This window comes from Balaenoptera physalus (genome assembly GCF_965194825.1).
Source record: "Balaenoptera physalus genome assembly, chromosome: 14".
In the NCBI taxonomy this organism is placed as follows: Eukaryota; Metazoa; Chordata; class Mammalia; order Artiodactyla; family Balaenopteridae; genus Balaenoptera; species Balaenoptera physalus.
The window spans coordinates 72294952-72317736 of record NC_138893.1 but is presented as its reverse complement, the minus strand read 5'-3'; the positions used below and the strand labels follow the sequence as shown (position 1 = coordinate 72317736).

Sequence of the window (22785 nt, the reverse complement as noted above, 5' to 3'; positions counted from 1 at the left end):
ACCTGTTCACCACCCTCTCAACTTGAGACCAGTGAAAACATTCAGCTTGGATTGGAAGGCAATATCCTCTATCTGGTCTTTGTCAGTGAGCTGGCCATCATTGTCACACTGAGAACCTTTAATTGAAAGTACTTGAGAAAGACAGGGGTCCATAGTCTTGCCTCTTGCCAATACCACTTCTTCAGAAACATCTCCTATATCTGCCTCAGTTTGTGCTATAGAAGCAGTAGGACTTTTCAACCTGAAAAACTTTTCAGTTTAGGTTGTAGCCAATAGGCAAAGAGAGCTTCTCCTAGCACACCAACCCCCATCTCTGCCTGCATGCTGCCACCTCTATCCAGATTCTTCTGGCTCTTGTAGGACTTGTTGAGAGTGGCAAGAAGCAGCCAGCAAACCTCAACATCCTGAAATTTTCAACCATTTCCCTAGAGCTACAGATGACTTTCCAAGGCACTGTAGGAATCAGTTTATCAACTGCTTTAGTGTGCATAACATGGGTTTCCAGCTTTCCAGCCTGCAATGATATGTATTTAGAACATATTTTAAGTGTCGTTACCTGCAGCACTTCCCTTCCAGGTCAAGACTGTTGTTAATTAATAGATAGGCTTTCCTTCTGCAAGACAGCCCCCACCCCAAGGAGTGGCTCAAATAGGCTAGAGGTTAATTTTTCTTTCATGTGATACTCGGTCATAAATAGTCCAGGGCTGATAGGCCATGCACAGTGTTGGGATTTAGGCCCCTTCTAGCTTGCTGCTCTGACATCCCTAGGGCCCTGCCCTCATCTGAATGGTACAGACTGGCTTAATGCCATGACTTCATCCCATTAAGTGAGGAGGGAAAGGGCGAGGCACATTCTTTTTTTTTTTTTAATATTTATTTATTTGGTTGCACCGGCTTAGTTGCGGCAGGCGGGCTCCTTAGTTGTGGCATGCGAACTCTTAGTTGTGGCATGCATGTGGGATGTAGTTCCCTGACCAGGGATCGAACCTGGGTCCCCTGCATTGGGAGCGCAGAGTCTTAACCACTGCGCCACCAGGGAAGTCCCGAGGCACATTCTTTCTGAAGGGCACGACCTAGAAATGGCACTCATCACTTCTGCTAACATCTCACTGGACACAGCCTAGGCCCTTGGCAGGCCTCGCAGCACCGTGTCTGGGAAATGTGGCTTTTATTCTGAGTAGTCATATTCTTGGCTAGAGGAGTTCTATTACTATAGAAAGGGAGAATAAATATTGGAGGATGACCAGCAATATCGGTCTTGGGGCGATCCTCCAAATGAAATGGGGGGATGGACTGTGGGGAGCAAAAAGCAACAGAGGTCTATTTATAGGCTCTCTACTCTTGTGCCCCAGCCCCTTCCGCCTCCTTTAATCACCATGATCTAATTGTCTGTCTGTGTGTCTGTCATTGCTGTCCCTGAATCTCCCATCACAGAGGCCTTGAGGACTGGCACTTATTAGGGACTCAGTAAAATGTTTGTGGGCTAAACTGAGGTGGTAATAGGTATTCCTGGGTAAACTACCTTTCAGCCCTTCCTCCCTCCCTCTTTTCCTTCCTTCCTTTGTTCCTTCAGCGAGCATCTATTAGATGCCAGGTCCCAGGGAGTCTTCTCTCTCCAGGAGGTTCTTTTCACTCATGGATCTTATGGCTAGAGGAGTCTCTCACACTCTAGGGATATTTTTGTCTGAAAAACAAGCACATACCTTTCAACATAGTCAAAGCTCTCTCTTCCTTAGGCAATGACACACTGACACCTTCAAACTTTCAGCGTCTCCTTTTCTGAGACTCCCAGAGTTGCTGCCCCAGTGGTCACTGTGCTTTGAGCTAGCTCAGTGTCACTTTCCCTTTAGTCTGGCAACAGCATCTTGCATCTTCACCCCCCTCTGTGACCCTGGAGGGACTGTCAGTCATAGCACAATGTCCCCACCCTCCCGGGAGTAGCACACGACACAGGCTGGCCAATCGAAGAGCTCCCTCCCCCTGGCCCAGGATTGTCAAGCAGGGTAAGATTTGATTTGTGGATCCAGAGACGTGAGGATATAGATTTGGGGCTGCCAGCAACCCTTGTTTCCCAAGGGGAGAGAGCCCAGGTAAGAATGACTCTAACCCAGAGGGGATCAGAGGGAAGGAGTGCGAGAGACAGAGCCTTTGAATTTTGCAATGCTCGAAGCTAGATTCAGTAAGTTCTCTTCTTTGCCTAAACATTAGCCCTTTTACTCAGGGTTCAGTTCTGATCAATGATTGGTTAATAGGCGAGTTAATTAACTCAGAGACAGATGGGGAGCAATCTGATTCAGAATTTGTCTAGATTGTTATGACTTTCTTCTTATGCTTTTTCAAGTTGCCTTTCCCACACTTAACTGGCAGCAGTTTTGATGACTCGCTTTCCAGAGCATTTAACCCAGTTTTCACAGGAACAAAACTTTCTTTTCATATTCATATTCCATTGGTTCATGTGCTGTTTAATTACCTTGCATAATGATAACACATATGGTTGGAATAAGTAAGTTTGTATACAAACTCAACTGACTCTTGGTAAGCCAGCAACTCAGCTGGGGGAGCAGAGGTGCCCAGCCAGCTAAAGTGTGTCCTCCTGGCTACCAGCATCCAGAAGGCTTTGTTCACCATCTTTACTGAAGAAATGGGGACCTTGACTCATTCCACAAGTTGGTTAAGTGGAGATGGGTCAAAAGCACCTTTTATTTATTTATTTATTTATTTATTCATTCATTCATTCATTCATTCATTCATTCTTATCTTTTGGCCACACCACCCGGCATGTGGGATCTAGTTCCCCGACCATGGATTGAACCCACACCCCCTGCATTGGAAGTGCAGAGTGTTAACCACTGGCCCTCCAAGGAAGTCCCAAAAGCACCTTTTTTTTTTTTGGGGGGGGGAAGTTTTTTATTTAATTTTACAATATTAATTATTTTTCCAAAAGAGAAAAACCACAGAATGAACACACACATGTATAGATGTAATAATCTTACATAAATTGCCATACATATAATCCAATAGTATGTTAAACGTATAATTTACTTTGCCAAAACAGAGTTTCAGGTTAACTTCATACTAGGAAATCTGTTTCTATAATTAGTTCATTAAGTAGAAGGAAAAAAATGTATGTCATAATTTAGAGAATAAGCAGGCCCTTAAAAAGGTGCAACAACTATTTCTGGTAAAAGCTGAAAACAGGTGTCATAAGAATATGCTGTTCACATAATAAAGAATGTCTGTCTTGAACCAACAGTTCATCTCATAATTGAAGGCATAAAAGCAAAGGAGTTCCCATCACATTTAGGAATCTGTCAAGAAGTGTGATTATTCCAATATTACTTAATATTATTCTGGAAGCTGCAGTTAAGGGATAGTAAGAAAAGACTAAGAAAACTAGTTTTATTTTTGTTTGGTATATTTATTGCAAAAGCACCTTTTAAAGTTTCACTCTCTAATTCTCTCATAACTGTGAGTCTTAGCTAAAACTTGTTTTTCTTTGATGAAGATTCTTTCGTTATGATTTCTGGTTCCAAACTTGCGTGGCCCCCAATATTTCTTGGTGATCTTCTATGGCATTTCTTTGGCCAGTAGTCTCTTCCACTTTCTGCAATAACTATGTCAAACCTCCTCCTCCCTCCTTGCCCCTCCAACCTTTCCATCTTCCCCTGTCTGTCTCAGCACATGATCTTGCATTTTATTACACAGAGAAAACAGAACCATCAGACAAGAAAACAGAAATCAACAAACTTCCATTTCCAAACCTAGTGCCCTACCTAGGTATTACCCCATCATTTTTTCTTGCCCTCTGGTTACACAGAGAAATCGCCTGACTCCTGTTTACCACGTTCAGGATCCCACTGGGGACCTTACGCCAGCAGTGATTCCCACTCTTTCCTGTTCTTCATCCACTCCCTCTCTATGGGCCCTTTTCTCCACTGTCAAATATACTCAGTTTGTTACAGTGTGCAGTGATCTGTCTGTGTCTGGCCGCCCAGTCTCCATTCCTCCTTCTGTCAGTTTGTGATCTGTCAGTTTGTTACAGTGTGCAGTGATCTGTCTGTGTCTGGCCACCCAGTCTCCATTCCTCCTTCTGGGGAAAATGCCTTGTGTGTGCGGTCCTGGTGGGTCCTGTGTGATGCTCCTAGAGATGCATTTGGCCAGGTATTCCTCTCACCATCCAAAGACAGAGGGCATGTGGCCTTAGCTCAGTCAAAAGAGCTCCTGATCCCCTGGTTCTTTAAATCTCAAGTTGAGAGGCACACGAAAGACAAACAACTGAAATCCTTCCTTCCAGATGGTGGGGTGGCCCCTGCTGCTGGGGTCTGCACTCACCTGGCTCCTGTCTTGAGGAACCAAGGCCAGCTCTCTTGCATTAGCTTCCATCTGGGCTCTCTGCAATCTTCCAACAAGTTCCTTTTTTGCTTAACTTAACCAGTGTTGTTTTCTGTTTCTTGAAATCAAGGAAACCCGCTACATGATGCATCATATTAAAAAGCAAACCAGGACTTCCTTGGTGGCACAGTGGTTAAGAATCCGCCTGCCAATGCAGGGGACACGGGTTCGAGCCCTGGTCCAGGAAGACCCCACATGCTGCAGAGCAACTAAGCCCGTGCGTCACAACTACTGAGCCTGTGCTGTAGAGCCCATGAGCCACAAGTACTGAGCCCACGTGCCGCAACTACTGAAGCCCACGTGCCTAGAGCCCGTGCTCCGCAACAAGAGAAGCCACCTCATTGAGAAGCCCGCACGCTGCCACGAAGAGTAACCACTGCTTGCTGCAACTAGAGAAAGGCCAGGCTCAACGAAGACCCAACACAGCCAAAAAAAAAAAAAAAAAAAAGCGAACCAAAAAACAGCACCAACACCAAAAAATCTCTTTCTTGATCCCACACCCCTTTCCAAGTGACACCATTTTTTCCTTTCCCCTTTACGGCCATCCTTAAAAGAGTTGCCTGCACAAGCACTGTCTTCCATTTTCCCCCTTGACTCCAGTGGCTCTTGCTCCATTACCTCGTTGAAGCTCCTTGTTCTAAATGCCCGGGGTCACAGCAATGTCCCAGTTTCCCTCTTTCCTTTCTGGCTTCTCCTTCTCAGTCCTTTGCCACCTGGTTACTCACAGGTGGGTCCTAGGTCCTCTTCTCCACATTCTCCCTAAAGACCTTATCCACTCCTGTGACTTCAGGGACCCCTGTGCCCATGATGCCCAGACCTCCTGGGGAAGCCCAAACCTCAGTCCTGTATGTTCCACTTGCCTCTCCACCTGCTGTCTCACCCATCCCAGCATGACCCCACTGAACTCCTGAGCCCACCATACCTGCTTCTCTTCTGTCAGGGTCTGAGTCTCAGGAAATGACACTTGGCCCATGAGGTCCTAAGTCAAGCGCCTCCTCTCTCTACCAAAGCAATCAACAAACTCCACTCCCATCCCCACCCCATGCAGTCCTATCTTGTATCTCCAGAACAAAGGAGGAGCTCGATAAATATTTGATCAAATGACTGATAGCAGCAAGAAGACTCTACAGAACAGTTAAACAAACTCTCTCTTTCCTATAGTCCTGTGAGGTAAGAATAATTATTCTGCAGATGAGGAAATTGATGCCCAGAGAGAGGAATGGTTTAGCTTGGGTGTGAGATCACAGAACCAGTGAATATGCGGGGGTGTTGGGATTGTCATTCCTGTCTGACTCTCCATCCTGGGCTCTCCCCCGGCAGCCACTGCAGCCAGGAAAGCTGCCATGACCAGCCACAAATGGAAGAAGACGACCAGTTGGACAAGGGGCCAAGGCCAGGGTGATGTTCAGAGACTCTAATGGCAGGTCCAGTCAGGCTGCATCTGCGGGCATCCAGCATGGCAGACATCTGCTGACACCTCCAAGCAGGGATCCTTGAAACACTTGCAGTGAGGTTCTAGGGGGGCTCTCTGATGCTCATGGGGCTGGGAGCCCCAGGTCTGAGTCCTGGATCTGGCACTAGCTCTCAGTATATCCCCACATAGCTCATCCCTTCCTGGAACTCTGTTGACTTCCCTAAAAAGGAAATAAGAGTAAGATTCATGAGATGTTGGAGGAGGGGCCCTAATTCCTGGGCAGGGGCAGGAGTGGGTGGTGGTCTCAGCAAACAAATCCCCAACATGCCCCCTTTTGGCCGTATCCCCCTGCCAGGCTGTGTATGGTGAGGAGGCCAGCCATCTGCTAGACCCTGGGAAAGAGACCCCACTGGAAAGGGGTGCTTAGGACAGTCTGAGTCTTCCTAAGCAGAACCCCACCCTCTTCACCAGTGAGTGAGATCCCAAATTGAAGCTGTAACTGGAGTGGGGGGGCGGGTGGGCAGAGAAGGTAAAACCAAGGTTTCCAGGCCCTAAGCAGCAGGATCTCAGGCTGGGGGGAGTAGACAGTGATGCCCGTCATTAAAATCTGGGCGGAGAAGCGTGAGGGCATGACCCACAGGGTCAAATGCTGTGTGTGACATGGTGGTGTAGTCGGCTCTCTGTATCCGTGGGTTCCACACATGTGGAGTCAATCAACCACAGATGGCAAACTTAATACACGATCAGCAGTCGGTTGAATCCAAGGATGTGGAACCTGCAGATATAGAGGGCCGACTACAGCACTTGGCCATCTGAGGATTTTGATATCTGTGCTGGGGCCTGGAACAAATACCCCGCGGATACTGAGGGAATGACTGTTTATCTGTTGCGTACTTTGGTCTATGAGACAAACTGATGAGGGGCAGCTCAGAGCTACGGACAGGGGTACTAAGGCTGGGAGGGGTCTCACATGCAGAGAATACACCAAGGCATTGGGTGGGGGCAGCTGGGTGTGAGGTCCAAGCTGCACCTGCTGCATAGTGCCGCACGCCCCCTCCTCTGGACTAGGTGCCAGGCTAGGGGCTACGGAAAGTGAATGGTGCAGGCTCCTGCCTGGGCTTTCCACTCTCCAATGGCTGGGGAACTTTCTGCAGGTCCCCTCTTGATGCTAGGTGGAGGCACAGGGCTGGTGGAGACCAGAGAAGTGCGGCTGGGGCCTGAGGTCTTCCCAAACTGGAAGAGCAGCAGAGATGGTATTGCCTCTTCCGCCACTGAAGACCCCTCAGCAAAGGGCTGGGCAAGCAAATCAGTGGTCCCTGCAGCTGGGATCAACAGAGGAGGGTCGACACTGGGGCTCAATTCTCGGAGCCCAGAGATAGGACAAGATTCTCTTACAAGGGGCCCTGGGGTGGGGGTGGAGGGTGGTAGGAATCTCTCGAGGGTGGAAGGGGTCAGGATCAGTCTGGGCTGGTGGACGCCTGTTGGGAGTCTGTGTGTAAGGAGCCCGTGGTTGTCAGAGATTGGGGGATATTGAGCAAACTGAGCTCACAGGCCCCCATCCTAGTAGGGCAGGATCGGGATTTCCCAGGGCCTGGACCAGCTCCTGGCATCATAGGGCGGGGAGAGAGTGAGACAGGGCGTTTTGGGGCTGCAGAGAGTGGCAGGAAGGGGTGCGAGCTTGGGTGGAGTTGGCTCATTCCCACATGGTCAATGCACAAGCCAGCTGTTGGGGTCCCTGGGAGTGGGCTGGAGATTGAATGCCAGGAGTTGGGTTGGCTTGGGGGCAAAGATGGAGACTAGGGACATGGGCCAGGAAAGGGATGAGGAAAGGTGTGGGAGAATACGGGCTTTGGGGCCAGAACTGGGGAAGCAACTCTGGGCATGGAATCTAGGAGGTTTAGGTTGTGGAGGCTGGGTGGAGGGCTCAGGGGACAAGACCTGGGTCTTGGAGGGGCCGTGGAGGTGGAGTGCAAAGGACCAGGGTCGGTCTTGGGGTCTGCGAGAGTGAATCGGAGAGGATCGGACTCTGGGGTCCAGGGCTTGGAGAATGAGCGTCCACAGGGCGGGGACTAAGAGGGACCCGACCGGGTATCCCAGGGGACAGGTCCTAGCGCTGGGGTTCTCGAGGGCAGGGTGGGAAGTCCGTGACTTGTGAAGGGCGGGGCCAGGGTGACCAAGAACAAGGTGCGGGCCGTGAGAAAGGGGGTCTCCAGAGCGGCTGTAGACCTCTGTGCGGGGCGTGGTGACGGAGAGGAACAAGGACCGAGGCGGCGGAGCTATGAAGACTTGGGCTGGGGAGCTGGGTCGGGGGCTGGAGGATTGTGGGGAGCCGAGCCTATGACACTGGGGACGGCGGGGTCGGGTCGATAAGATGGGTGTCTTGGGTGGGGGGTCGTTGGACAGGCCTGTAAAACTGGAGATCATGGTGGGGGCGGGGCCGAAAAGACGGGACAGTGGGACGTGCCGCGAGGAGGGGGTCAGGAAGGAGGACTGGGGGCTCGCGGGGCAGAGTAGGGGAGGGTTCGTGGGGCTGTAGGCTGTGGGGATAGTGCGGGGAGCAGAGGGACCGTGGGGGCGGGGCCGGGGCCGGGGGCGGGGCCGGGACGCCGACGTGGGCGGTGGAGCGCGGGGGCGGGCCCAGGTGAGCAGGGCTGCCGTCCCCTTCGTCCCGTCTCCCCCGGCTCCCCACCCCAGCCCCCAGTCACCCCTCGGCGCCTCCCCGGCGCTGGCTCCGCGGGCCGGGCGGACCGCGGCTGGCGGCGTCTTCGGCCCAGGCCAGGTCCGGCTCGGCTCCATCTTGGGCCGCTGCGCCGGGCACCTGTGGCGGCCACAGGAGCAGCGCTTCCGCCGGCCTGCGCGGCCCTGGGCGGGCGAGAGGGTGAGAGGCCAGCTCCGTTCTCGCCCGTGTTAGGGCGAAGGAGGGTGGGATGGGCGGCGCCTCCCCTTCCTGCGCCCCGGAGCCCCACTCCTCACCTCTCCCTGCACTCGGACCCTCCGCATCCCGGCCCCCGCTCAGTGCTCAGCGCCCCCCATGGCCGCATCCCTCCTCCTATCTCTGGTCTCATTGCCTTTCCTATCCCCTCTTTCACGTCTCCTCTGCCCATCCTCCCATTTCTCAATACTCTGCCCAGGACCCCGTCTCATGCTGCCTCCACCCCTGTTCCTATGGTTTCTTCTCCTCCCCTTCCGCCTCCCTTTTCCATCCCCACCGCCCATCCCACCCTCCTCCCACAGCCCCCAGCCCCAGACCTCCCTTCCCTCTCATTCCTCCTGCCCTCCATCCCTACCCCCTTGGCCCACAGCCCTGTCTTCCTTCAGTCACTGTCTTTGCTGCTGGGAAGGTCTGTAGCCTAGTTTGGGGGATCGCGTTGAGGACCTTCTCCCTGAGTCCCAGTGGGCTTTGTGCGGGAGGGTCAGGGCAGGGACCCTTGCCCCTGGGGGAGAGTGTGTGGTGTGGTGTGTTTGGGCCTTTGGCTCCACAGCCTGTATGTTTGCTGTGCAGTGTGCAGCTGTGTGGATGCTGTTTCCTGCAGGCTCACACGCAAACGGGCCTGTATGTCGGCCTCTGGTGTGTCCACGGCTGGGGCGTGGGCCTGTGCTGGTTCATGGGTGCCCGTGGCCACGCAGGTAGCGACACACCAGCCACCTGGGCTGCTTCGGGTTTGGGGCAGCTGGGCCTGGAGGCTGACCTTCTCCATCCCAGGTTCCTACTGGAAAGTATGGGCAAATCCTCCTCAGGGGAGGAAGCTCTGGGGCTGGTGGGGCCTAGGCTTCTCTGTGGTGAGCAGAGCTGGGTCCTGGGGCCTCTGCCCCACTGTTACCCCAGGACCCTTTCCTGCATAGCTTGTGAGCTGGGCATCTTGTTCTTAAGGCTCTATGATGGGTAAGTTTTGTCCCTCTAAACACTTCTCAGTAGCTCAGGAATGCTCCCTGCTGCATTCCCCCACTTTGGCCCTAAACAGTCTGGTCCTGTCAGTCCCTCTTTTGCTGCTGGGATGGATCAGACCACCTGCTGGAGGTTGCCACACCCTCACTATGCAATGAAGGATTTGGGTGGTGTGTATCCCTCCCTGGTCCCTGAGGGGAAAGATCCACATCTCAACATATGAGCAGTTTCCCCTCCTGACCACATAGCTTTGCTTTTTCCTGTCTTGGTTTTGCTGGAAGCAGAAGTCATCATCCAAATGCCTGTCCCTTAAAAGAGAGGACCTAAATGGATGCCACAGGTGTGGTCTGCAATGGGGCCTGCTTGCACTGGCCTTGGTAATCCCCCTGGGCTCATCCCCAGGGGCCTTGGACTCCTCCGCTAGGGCGACACAGCAGGAGTTGGAACCTCTGACCAGGTCAACCTAGCATTCTCTTTGGTTGGGCCTCTCTGGAAGTTTTTGCAGAACTGGAGTTTTTTACTCAAAATGACATTGGTTGAATGCTGCATGTGAGTCTGGTTGCTCCTCCACTTGCTGACAAGCAGAACTGAGGCAGCAGGAGAGTGCTGCCTTGGCCACAGGGAATTGACCACATTGCAAATTTGACTGGCATCAAGTGGGACAGGAGAGAGAACATTAAAGTGTCATCTAAAGAACACTAGGGGTCTTGGATACCTCTGTGCTTGTGCTTTAACTTGTGCTAAAACATCTTCCCAGGGTCTTTTTTTTGCATGAAACCAGAGCCTTTTCCATGATTTTTAAGGCAGATGGACATGCCATTTGGGGCACTTAGAATGCAGACTGCAAACTTGTGTGTGTCCGTATGCATGCAGGTATGAGTGTGTGCATGGGTATCCTTCAAACTTGAGGTTTAAAATAGACTTGGAAACATAGTGATGATGGAGACATTGGGAACACTGTTGGTAACTAGGTCCTAGGATGGGATGAAAGGAAAGGATGGGTAGGAAAGATTAAGAAGCGAGACCAGGCTAACCTATAGGGTGTCTCGATGGCTTCCTAAAAGCCATCTTTCTGCTCCCCCCCACCCCCCAGTACTAGTCCTATGATACCTTGAGCACAAGTCACTCCTGATGGGAGGAAGAAAGATAAGATTACTAACAATCACTGTTCCAGGCAGTCCATATGCCATCACGTTCAGTCTTCACAACAGCCCTGCAGGGTGGGGATTTATTTCCTATTTGCAGATTGGGGAAACTGAGGCTCAAAGTGGTTAGGGGTCCACCTGAGTGCACATATGTAGGAAGGGGAAGAGCCTGGATTGGAAGCAGACCCCTTGCCCCACCTGCTTGCCCCTGGCTCCAAGGTTCATTTGGTCAGCTCCATTGCTTCCTGAGAGGCCCCTCTTCTTGGTGGTAGGGTGTGTGGGAAACCTCCTTTCCCTGGCATAACTCGAGTAACTTCCCTCGAAGCCCTTTCCTCGTTCGGGCTGGGAAGGCCAGCTAGGGTTCAGCTGTGGGTTCTTTGACATTTCTGAGCTGCTCCAGGTCTCAGTTTTGTCACCTGCCATTTGTGGAGATGGGCTGAGGAAGGGAACCAACAGAAATATAACCTCCTCCCCCCACCCCCGGTGTCTTTGTGGTCACTGTTCTCTCACTGGGTGATGACCAACCCTGGACACTAGACAGCCATCTGGTGAGGCAGGCACAGCGGGACCCTTGTCACTGACGGCTTCTCACCAGCTCCTGGTGGAGTCTGAGGGTATCCCCAGCCTTGTCCCACCCTTTCCTTAGGGGGGCCAGGGCCTGGCCTGGCTCCTTAAGGACCTATTTGTGAGGAGGGTCCAGGGTAGGTGAGGCTCAGCCAGAAGCTGTGTAGGCTGTCCAGATAGGGCTTCCTTGGCATACTTGGTCTTGGGGCTCGGTGGTTGTCTGCCTGCCAGGGGCTATGTGTGACCACAGCCTTCCCACGCAGCAGGTGCTCCTCCTGCCCTCTTGACTCTGGGCAGCCTGTGAAGCTGCTAAGAAGCAGGTCGGGTGGGATGGACATCCAGGCTTTGTTCCTACTCATTCACTTGTTCCACTGGCATGTTGTGGGCACCCCTGGGAGTGCCAGATGCTGCGCCGGGTTCTGGGACTCCAGTTGAGCCACGGCAACAGTAAATAAAAAGGAATGACAGTGGAGAGTGATGGTGTCTAGGATGGAGGTCTGCACAGTGCTCAGAGGGAGCACAGAGAACCTCAGAAACTCTTGGGTTTAATTCCTGGCTTAACCACTTACCAGCTGTGTGCCCTTGAGCAGGTCACTAAACCTCTCTCATACGTCTCAGATGACATATGTCATGAGGTTGCTTGGACTATTAAATGAGACAGTGCTGGAAAGGAGATGGCACATGCCTGGCAAACAGTGGGTGATTGGGCACTGGGAGCTGTTTTTCTTATTATCATCACTGTGATTATTGGCTTTGTTGCCCTTCTCTGTTTATATGTCCATCTTAGAACTCCTTGAGGGCTGGGCCTGGGCCATAGTCCTCTCTTGCCTACTCATCCTTTTCCTGACTCTTCCAGGGACCAGTCTGGCTTCAGCCCCAAGGAGCAGCCAGGACAGGATACTCCTGCCCAGGCTGGGACCATGTCTATAGCTGCACAGTCCAGTATGGTCGTCATTAACCATAGGTGGCCCTTTAAATTTCAATTACTTAAATTTAAATAAAATCAGATTTCAGTTTCTCAGTCGCACTAGCCACATGTCAAGTGCTCAGTAGCCACATGTGATCAGTGCCTACTGCATTGGATGGCACAGAGCAGCATCTTTCCATCATTGCCGGAAGTTGTGCTGAAATGGGCTTCATAGCAAGCCTGGAGCTCTCAGGGGACAGCTGCCCTAGAAACATCCTCACCGTTGGCTCGAACAACCACCAGCCATCTCCTGAGCTCTGGGACAGCAAGAAGTTTGTAATATACAGAAACTGAGTTCCCGAGAGCCCTTCCCACATTCCCTTTCAGGTGGCCTTGCTCACCTGGCCAGGGTGGTTGGTTTCTTGACAGTTCTTATCAGCCCAGGCTGGGAAGGCAGGACTGGGGTTGCCCAAACTGCAGCTGTTGCCTGCTATCCCTGCCCTGTTTCTGCAGCTGGTCCTGCCTGGCTGGGAGTCTCAGAGTAAAGTTTCTAATTCACAGCTTTGGCCGGGGCCGGGCTGGCCCAGATGCCCTGACCCCACTCCCTCCCTTTGGGGCCCTGCCCAGCCCCTAGCCTGCTGTCCCCTTGTTGTGCTCTGAACACATGCCTCCTGCTTTCTGCTCACCCTGTTCCTTGTTCCTTCCCCCTGGGCACCATCTCCCTCCTCTCGCTCCAGGCCCGACCTACATGGCTGGTCCTCCAGGAAGTTCTGATCCATCATGCAAAGTGAGCTCTCCTGCCTTGGAAATGCCCTCCCTCAGACCCCGTTCTTGGCACTCAGCCCTTTCCCCTATGGGTTTACTCTTGTATTCGCTTGTTCTCTCCGTCAGACACACGGCAGACACTCTCTGAGTGCCAGCCACGTGTTAGGACAGACAGTGTGGAACAGGCCACGGGCTTTGACAGCTTCAGGCTGGTGGGAGGCCCACAGTTGGCCAGACTTTTCCATCCAGGCCAGACAGTGCTCAGCCAGAGATGGAGCCAGTCCCGTTGGGGAAAGCTTCCCCGGGAGGAGACACTAAGGTTGAAGGGGCCGGTGCTGACTCTGGGCTGCAGACAGGCCAGTGGGCAGGTCTGGAGGAGTCTATGGCTAGAGGAAGGGACAGGAATGGCAGGGAGGGAATGGGGCAGGAAGTGTGCGGTGTCTGATTGGTGGTACAGGTATCCCCTGCTTTTCAAAAGTTCACTTTATGTCACTTCACTTTTATGAGAGACCTACATTAATTAGTACAGGTTTTCAATAAAGGAAAGAAATCCGAAGAGGATTTTACAAGAAAAGGTAGTTGCTTCTTTGCTTTACGCCATTTTGGTTTACGAACGGTTCCATAGGAATGCCGTACTTTCGGATAGTGGGGGAGGCCTGTACTGGACCCCATTCTGGGGGGGGCACACAGCTGATCTAAACTAGTTCCATATTGCCCAATTCCAAGAGCCTGGCATGCGGTAGGTGCTCAGGAGATGGCTGTGGGAGGAATGAGCAAATGCCGAGTGAGTCCTGTGCATAGAGGGCTGATATGGGGGCCTCTTCCTACCCTTGGAGCCTGTGATGGAAGCCAGGAAAGCCCTTCCCCTTCACGGCAGCCAAGACTGATCCCCAGAGACGTGACAGCTCAGCCAGGCTATGCCAGAGAAGATGGGGAGGGCCATGGGAGAACCCAGGGTGGTTCTCAGTGTGCCCTGTATTCATTTCTTGCTTGTCCCACGAAACTTCTCTGAGCCCCCTCCCCGCACCGTGTACCAAGGATGCTCTAGTCCAGGTGAAACAGATACTGAAAGTCGTGGGAGGAGCCCGGCTAGTACTCACCAGTTGAGCTTTACTGGTTATTAAAATACTGCAATACTTCTGTGCTAAGACCTATTGTCCCCAGCAGGCTTGACCTCTCCTCTGGCTCCCCCCTTCCCCATAACCCAGCAGTAAAGAGTCAACAGCTGGCCTTCTGGGTGGTCTCTAGGACCTTACCCTAGGGCTCGTTCTGATCGCTCGTTTCTGGTTTTTAGGTATTTGAAGTGTCATCCCTGTGTATAATGTGTGGTGACCTTGATTTGAAGTGTCTGGTCTCCTGTCATCGTTTTGCTTGTGGCTTTGACTGGTCAGGCAGGCTGCGACTGAAGCTGTCCCCGCAGTGCGCCCTGCACCCTGTGGGCCCCCAGCAGAGTCCAGCGGAAGTGCTGCACCCAACTCAACGCCGCTCCCTCCCTCTCTCTCTCCTGCAGGCAGCCATGAGATCCAGCCGCCCTGAGCCGGGTGCCCAGGGACCCCTCAGTCCCTGCCCTCAGCCCCTGTCCTGGAGCTCCTCCAGCCTGCCGGGCGAGGCCAGCACGGGTGCCCAGGTCCCAGAGGAGGAAGGGCGTCAGGCTGAGCGTGAGGAGCAGGCACGGGCCTCCGGCCCCCGGCCACAGCCCGGGGCCATGGGTCACTGGCGGAGCGGCACTGTGGGCAGTGTGTCTACCGTGGGCGGTGGTGACCTGTGTTGCCTGCGGGACCCCAGCACCGCCGCTGTGCAGAGAAGCCACTCGGACCTGGTCTACAGCACCCAGACCTGGGGCCACAGCAGTGCCCAAAAGGCCAGCCTCAGCTGCTCGGCCCTGGGCAGCTCGCCTGTCCATAGGGCTCAGCTGCAGCCCAGCAGCACTTCTGGCCAGGGTGGCCAAGCCCCTGCAGGCCTGGAAAGGGACCTGGCTCTGGAGGATGGGACTTCAAACTCAGCCTGGACACTGGAGGAGAGTCAGGTGTGGGTGCCGCCACCTGGCCTGGGGGGCACAATGACCCACAGCAGCAGCCTCAAAGCCACTGGGCAGTCGGCCACCACCTCCTGCCATGCTCTGCCCCCAGCATCCCTACTCTGTGGCATGAGGGAGGTGGGGGCCAGCAGCTGCTGCCATGGCTTGCCTGCCCCAGGGATCCTGGCCTTTCCTAAACTAGTGGCATCAGTGAGTGAATCTGGGCTGCAGGCTCAGCATGGGGTGAAATTCCAGTGTAGGTTGCCTGTGGGGCTTCCTGGGCATTCCCACTGCTGTGCGTACCCTTGGGGTCCCACCGGGTTAGCTATGGAGGCTGGCGCCAGGACCAAGGATATGTGGACCATGACCTCAGCAAGTGACTTGGCCCCCATCTTGGCATCACCTCTGTCAGCCCAGGATGCTGGTGTGCAAGCGGCCCCCAAGGCAGTCTGCAAAGCTGTGGCCACCAGCCCGCCTCTGGAGGCCCCTGTGTCCCTGCACACATTCCCGGAGGTAACTCTGGGGTCCAGCCTGGAGGAGGTGCCATCCCCTGTGCGGGAGGTGCGATGGGATGCTGAGGGCATGACATGGGAGGTGTATGGAGCTGCAGTGGACCCTGAGGTACTCGGCCTGGCCATCCAGAAGCACCTGGAGATGCAGTTTGAGCAGCTCCAGCGGGCCCCTGCCAGCGAGAACAGCCTGTCCGCGGAGGGCCGGAGGGGGCCACTTCAAGCTGTTATGCAGTCCCTGCAGTGCCCCAGCTGCTGTGGCTGCTCCAGTGCAGCCCCTGAGTAACGAGCTGCAGTCCCAGGAGCTGCCCTGGGCCCATGGACTCAGCCCCAGGGACAGTAGGGGCCCTGTGCCCTTTGGACCCACTGGCACCCATGGACGTGTCTCTGTTCTCGGCTGCCTGCAGACCACAGGACTGCAGCCTGGGGGCTTCCTTCCCCCTGCAGCTGGGCTAGTTTTTAAGGGCTTGATTTCCAAGAGCCACATCTGCACATCCGGCTCTGAACTCTGGGACGGTTTCAACGCTGTGCATAAGGGGGATCCTGATTTTTCTGTCAAAACCCTCGACCTTCTGTTTAGTCTCTCCTCAGAACTCTGCCATGATTTCCCCCAGGCCTCTTGGTGGCTTTATTTTCACAGCAGTGCTGAGATACAACGAATTCCTGCCATGAGACGTGGGGCCCCAAGTGGCAAGGACTGTCTGAGTCTTTAGGGGCGGGAACTGACATGGTGGAGGCCTCCCATGTGCCACAGCCTGTACTCATCCCCTTACTTCGTGGAGTCTTTACCGCTTCACTCTGTTTTATAGACGCAACCACAGACATTGGCGTGGCTGTAGCTGCTATGCCCTGGGTTGGACAGCTCGAGGTGGTGGGATGAGAGCAGAGCTGAGGCTGGCTGAAGCCTGTAGTGTTTTCCTGCAGCACGTGGCTGGCAGCGCAGGGCAGTTGTGAACAAGAAGAATTTATTGAGCCCATGTTCCATGCCAGGTTCTGTGAATTCCTTGGGAAAGAAACTGCCCGTGCCCTTGCTGAGCTCACAGTGTGTAGGATGGGGGGCTCTGAGCATTACAGAGGACTGCAGGGTACTTCTAAGAGCCAGCCTCCCAGTAGGGCATTGTGTCAGGCGCTGGCCTCAGGAAGGAGAGAGCAGGTGGCCACCTGTCCCCAAATATGTTGCAGTGCCTGAAATTGTACCATTATCACCTTGCTCCTTTGGCTTAAGGACTTATTCTCAGCTGGTGCAGTTCTTCAAAGAAGGGAGGGCAGGAATGGGTGGGAAAAGGGAAGGAGCCTGGGGTGGGGTCTCCCACCTAGTGGGAAATGGCGGGAGCTGTGAGGCCATGGGGGTCAGGGGACCATGGGGGTGGGGAGCTCAGGACACTGGCGCTTAGCACAGCCTGACTTCATTGACAAAGGAGCTCTCAAGACCTGCGGAGGATAAGGGTGAGTTTGTGTCCTTGCCCTGGGGCTTAGTGTTGGGGATTCCAAGCTCCTGGGACAGAATCCACCAGCGCCGCCTTGTGAGGGAGCCAAAGGTTAGTGCCCTGCCTAGAGTCACCTGGCATGGGAAGGTGGAGTCAGGGCCCACATGCAGCCCTGCCCATGGCCTGGCCCTGTTCCTGTGCCCTCTTCTGCACCCAGGAACCCAGGACCTGACAGCTGGCTTACCTTTCCCCACCCCCAAGGGCCCAGTACTCGAGGTGGAAATGACTCATGCAACAATAGGTTAACATTTAACGCAGGAGTGACATTCTAACAGGAACCAGGTGAGAAAGGCATGCTTCAGGTCAGAATGCATCCCAAGGCCCCAACATGGGGCTCTCTTACCCCAAAATGTGCCTTTCCCACTCCCAGCGGAGGCCAGATAAAATGTTACCGCTGCTTGAAAATGACAGCGAATCAGAGCTGCTTCTGAGGGTAGGGCTGGGCCAGAGGGGTGGGTGTGGTGTGCAGGAGGGGACTTGACCTTACCCCCCTTTTAAAATGTGATCAAGCAGGTTCTCGTGCAGTCATAAGGCTCTTGGCACCGTGCAGCCCGGGGGCCTGGGCCTGTCCATCCCGACGCCTGTGGTTCAGGGCAGGCATGTCACGCTCCAGGGAGTGACATGTGGGTACCAGGGTGCCCTCATCTCTGGCCCTGCGTGGGGCCGCCAGGAGCCCCAGCTGTGAGGACACAGGGGGAGGGGTGATGAACTGGGGTAGGAAGGCATCTTCACACAGGGCCAGAGCTGAGCAGGGTCTTGAGGACATAGCGGGGCTGGACTGGTGGGTGAGCAGGGAGGGGCATACCAGGCAGAGAGAACGGCCTGGCCAGAGGCTTGGAGGTGGCTGTCTTGCCCAGGCTGCGGTGAATCACTGCAGTGCAGGCTGAGTTGGGGTGTTTGTTGTGTTGGGAGGCTGGCCAGGGGGTCCTAGTTGTGAGGCTCCTGGTGTGACTGAGGAAAGGGACTCTACAGGAGCTGTGGAAGCAGGGGTGGACACAGATTTCATTCCAGCAATGTCCCTTTGGCTGCCATGACGGGAGATTCGTGTGGAAGAGGTGGGAGGGAGGAGCCCAGGCGGGACTGGGGTATGGGAACCAAGGAGCGGCCTGTTAGGGGGAGATGGAGAAGGCAGCTAGGGCTGGGCATGTGTACACACACACACACACACACAGACACACACAGCATGTGATGGATTTGGGAAGGAGGAGGAGTTCCAGGAAGCTGAGGCTTCCAGTCTGAGTAAAAGGAGGTGAGGCTACCACCTGGGACGAGGAGAGGCAGGTGGAGGTTGGGGAGGGACAGGTGAAGGGCTGCACGCCACAGGGCTTGGCTGGGACCAGGGACACCCTTCATGAAGAGACTTCCTCCTCTGTCCTGTGCAGGCTGTCATGAGTTCATTCTCCGTTTGCCACCTCTAGGCTGCCCCTGGTATGTCAAGATGGCAGGCTGGGCTGTGCCCTGAATGGGGAGGGCTAGCCAGCCACCCTCCCACCTCATCGTGACCGAGATAAAGGTTTGCAGGGTGGTGCTGGAATCCAGCCTGGCCTGTGTCCGAGCTGGGGGCTGTGCACGGCTGGGGCCCCCACGACACCCTCCTAGGTAAGCTTGCCACCCCAGAACAGCGGAAATGGTGTCCTTGGCCTCACTAGCCCAGGCTGCACAGCCTCTGCGGACAAGTCTACTTGGAGCAGCTGCAGCTTAATTTCTGAATTCAACCTGGAGACCCAACCCTCCCACCCACTTCTTGCTGTGGCCTTTCCGTGGCTGGGCCTGACTGGCAGTGCTTTAGGGTCCCAGGACATGGCCACCAGCTTCGTTTACAGATCTCCTCCTCTCAGACTCCAGATTTCTGACCAGACTTTCTGGGACCCCTTCAGATCTGGCTCTGGAAGGTGGTGGATTTCATTATGTGTATGTCTGTTTTGTTTTGAATTTGAAATAAACGGAGATCACAGCTTTGTCAGGGAAGGGTCCAGTTGGTCCTGACTGGTCTTGTTTGTTTTGTTTTGTTCTGGTAGATTCTGTCCTTTGGAGCCTTCCCCAGATTCCTAGAGCTCCATGCTCAGGCAGGAATCACCTCTTCTCCAGGGATCTCCCTTCCGTCCACCAGCTCTCCTTTCTGGCAGCCTGGGGCCCCAGTAGCTGAAGCCTAGCTCCCTGGAACTTGTCACCTGTGGGCCTGGCCAGGACACAGGGCATGCATCTCCTCTCCAAGTCCAAGGCTGCCATCACCGTCACAGGGATCACCAGTCTACCTGGGGGAGAAGCTGTTCCTGCCAGAGTGTAGGCTACTGCTGGGCTGAGGGTACAGTGTGGGGGAGGGTGGAAAAGCAGAGAATGGCCCTGACCCACTGTGACATCACCTCTCGAGTCTGCTGAATTGGGTCTCTGTCCCCCAGAGGTACTGGATTTTTATTTCACAGGAGGCCAATGGGGTCTTCCCAATGCAGGTCCTGATACTTAGGATACTGAGGGGGGCACTATAGCTTAGTCGTCTAAAACTTGAGTTTGAATCCTGGATCTCACCTATAGCTATGAGACCTTGGTCAAGTTACTAACCTCGCTGATCCTCAACTTCCTCATCTGTAAAATGGGGGGCGATAATGGTGCCTCCCTTTTTTGGCTTGCTGTGAGGAGTAAACGAAGTAGCCCACATAAGTTACCTGGCACTGAGTTAGCGCTTAGCACACGTCTGCTATTGCTAGGTACCACTTCCACAGCCACCAGTGGGATCAGCTCTTGCCCTGTCAGCTTGGCCTTAATCAAGGCCCACATTTTTTCCTTAAACCTCCCTCATTCAGAGCCTCTTTCCAGGTCCTTCACCGTGCTTGGGACACATGTATTCTGGCCCTGGTCCTCTGAAACTCTGGCTCCCAGAGCCATGTTAAGGAGAAGCATCCCATCTCTCACTGCTAGTCTGCAGTGGGCTCCCCAGAAGCTTTTCATTTCCCAACGTCTTTCCTGAGAAAAGACACAGCGTGCTTTCTCAGCATCCTATTAACACGGCTGAGGGAGCAGAGCGCCGCCATCGGCGTCCATCCCAGGGGCAGTGGGGAGGCTCTGCAGGTCCTGCACCCACTGCCCTTGGTGCTCTTTCTCCCCCACCCCCTATTTATCTTTAATTTCAGTTCCCCCCTTTTCTCCTTTTCCGTCTCATGTCCTCTTTGCCCCCAGAGACCTTCTGTCTCCCCGCCATCCATCCCACTGTCCTCCCCGCTGCTTCCTTCCCTTTATGCCAAGGCTTTGCCTTGCCTTATCCCTTCTGCTCCAAACAGCAGTCTCTCTTCTCGTGGTTAGGGTCTTGGCATTCCTGATTTTCACTAGTCTAGGCCCTTCCGTCCCACCTGTCCTTTTTCTCTTCAGACAAAACCCAAACTGTTTGAGCTTGCCAAATAGCTTCTGAGCTTCTTCCTGGAGAAGGAGGCCTCCCTGGGACAGCTTGGGGTTGCTTTGTCAGGTTGTTTCCATCGCTTTTGCCCTAAGAGAGAAATCAGTTGTCAGTGGTCCTGCCCTGTGAGTGAAGAGGCTTTGATCAGGCTAGAAGGGCACCTATCAATCCTCAGTTTGGGTGACCTTTATTGGGCCCTGGCTGGCTAGGTCACCCAAGGGGCATGATGGGTGGGTGGTACCCATCTGCTGGCTTTAGGTAGGTCATCTCTCTCTCATGTTTTCAGAATCTTCTTGCTTGCCTTGTAATTAGGTTGGGGCATGGCCTAGGCCTCGGTAGGGACACACCGCGCTGTCTGGTCTCTGCTCCCTTCCTGTGTGGGACTGGATTTGTGTCTAGGAGCCAGGGCTGGGGGCAGGGGGAGGAGACTTCTGAGAAGACTTCTGAGACACTGAGAAGGCCTGAGGTGGGCCCAAGTAGGGAGCCTTTGTTGGGGCTGGAATTTTCTATGGCTCACCAAAGAACTACACTTGGGGTGCTGAAGTCCAGCTGGGGAGGAGTGGAATTGCCTCTCATCCCAGGCCCACTTGGCTCGTCCCTTTTAGGCTTCTGCTTTACCCTTCCTCTCTTCACATCTCATTTCTAGCTGTCAAGGGTCTGGGAAGGAAGTGGCCAAGGACGCCATTTTGTTTGCAAGCTTTGTGGCTTTTGTCAGCCCCGCTTGCGTCTTTTAAGGAAGACTCTCTGGTTTGATTTTCTTTCGCTTCAGACTTGGGGGAATTCAGAGAGAGGGGAAGGGGCTTCTTGAGAAGATTTCAACCCAACTCCCCTCTCCCCTGATGCAATCCCCTGGGCATGGCCCACGGCCTCCTCCGTGGTCACACCACTGGGCTGGGGAAAGGAGAGGCAGGAACCAGCAGAACTGTGGTCCCAGAGGGGCTGGGACACAGCTGGGCGTCGGTCCCAGGCGGCTGGCGGGGTCAGCCAAGGGCTTCGGTGCGGAGCTGGGATCCGGGCAGCGCAGACCGCCGGAGGAGCACGGGCGCCCCCTTGTGGCCGCGGAATCGCCTTCCAGAGGCACCTGGGGGCGCAGGTTGGGAGCCACCAACCCTGCCCCGCCCGCGGCGGCCTCGAGCGACCTTCCTCCTGTCCCGCCCTGGGTTGAAGACGCGGGCGGGGTGGGGGGATGGCGGACACTGCTAAGTTCGGTCCCTGTGCCTTCTCCTCCCCCTCCGCCACTCCTGACGCTCCACTGCCAACCAGGACAGCTGAACGGAAGCTTCCAGAGAAGAGCAAAGAGCTGGAGAAGGTGGAGGGGGTGGAGTCCAGGCGGGGCGAGGCGGGGCGGGGCGGAGCGGAGGGGTGCGGGCGCCGGGATGGGGAAGGGTGCGGGCGCCGGGATGGGGAAGGGTGCGGGCGCCGGGATGGGGAAGGGGGCGGGGGCGATTTCGGCCTTTGAAAGGGAAGACAGCCTCACTTTACTTACACCATTGACTCCAAATGTGAGTTATACACGCCGAGGGGGCTGAGTGTAGGAGCCTTGTTTTATAACCCTTCTTCTTCGGCTTGCCTTTGTCTTTAAGTTTACCTAGAGCCTCGAAATGTGCCCCGTGGTCCCACCCCACGAAGGTCCTCTTCCTGGGCCATGGAGAGAGCAGGTGTGGACAGCCGGGAGTGTGCCTCCCGTCACGGGAGACTGACCCTGTCTGGCAGAGGGAGTACCGGGGGCAGTGGGCTTGAGGAGGGGGTTCTGAGCTAGAGCTGGCTGTCAGAGAGAGACTGGGGCCTAAAGGTCACTGCGGTGGCGGCTGATTCTGAGGGTCTTTCCCCCTGTCGCTCCTTGCCTGGCATGATTTCCACCTGCTCTGTCTGGTGCCCAGGGCCAGCTGGGTGTGCCAGGGGTGATGGCAGCCAAGAGAGAGGTTGGAGGGAGAGCCTCTTCTTTGCAGCATGTCAGGCAGGAGGATTGGATAGAGCCTCTCAACTGAAGAGTGGATGAGGGCTGTGTCTGGGATGGAAAGAGAGAGTAGAACTTGAGCAGGGGTGGGCTTCTCTTCTTCAGTGGGGTGAGAGGGAGTGGCTGGGCCCAGGACAAGCACTCCTATCTCTTTACATGCCCACGAAGCCTCCCTGAGGTGGTCTCTCGAAGACATTTTTTTTTTTTGGCTGCACTGGGTCTTCGTTGCTGCGCGGGGCGGGGGGGGGGGGGGGGCTTGTCTAGCTGCGGCGAGCGGGGGCTACTCATTGCGGTGCGCGGGCTTCTCATTGCGGTCGCTTCTCTTGTTGTGGAGCACAAGCTCTAGGCACGCGG

The 22785-nt window shown here is 54.7% G+C and overlaps 1 protein-coding gene and 1 long non-coding RNA gene across 3 annotated transcripts in view; one reads left to right on the top strand and one right to left on the bottom strand.

Annotated features, from left to right (window-relative positions):
* The window catches only part of GPRIN2 (G protein regulated inducer of neurite outgrowth 2), a 100237-nt gene extending 78745 nt beyond the window's left edge, over positions 1 to 21492 (top strand). The window contains exons 1-2 of one of the 2 annotated variants that reach the window (XM_082424245.1): positions 8523 to 8684; positions 14584 to 21492. In XM_082424245.1, the coding sequence (XP_082280371.1) occupies positions 14590 to 15885 (1296 nt within the window). In that variant the 5' untranslated portion in view covers positions 8523 to 8684; positions 14584 to 14589 and the 3' untranslated portion in view covers positions 15886 to 21492. Of the gene's footprint in view, positions 1 to 8522; positions 8685 to 13648 lie in introns of those variants that run through there. The other variant, XM_082424244.1, reaches the window with a different exon arrangement.
* On the bottom strand, positions 853 to 3996 carry LOC309642777. Its single transcript, XR_014253374.1, has 2 exons — positions 3434 to 3996; positions 853 to 2878 (listed from the first exon to the last, which is right to left on the bottom strand). It is a non-coding gene; the product is annotated as an uncharacterized lncRNA (long non-coding RNA).
* Positions 21493 to 22785: the final 1293 nt, after the last annotated feature.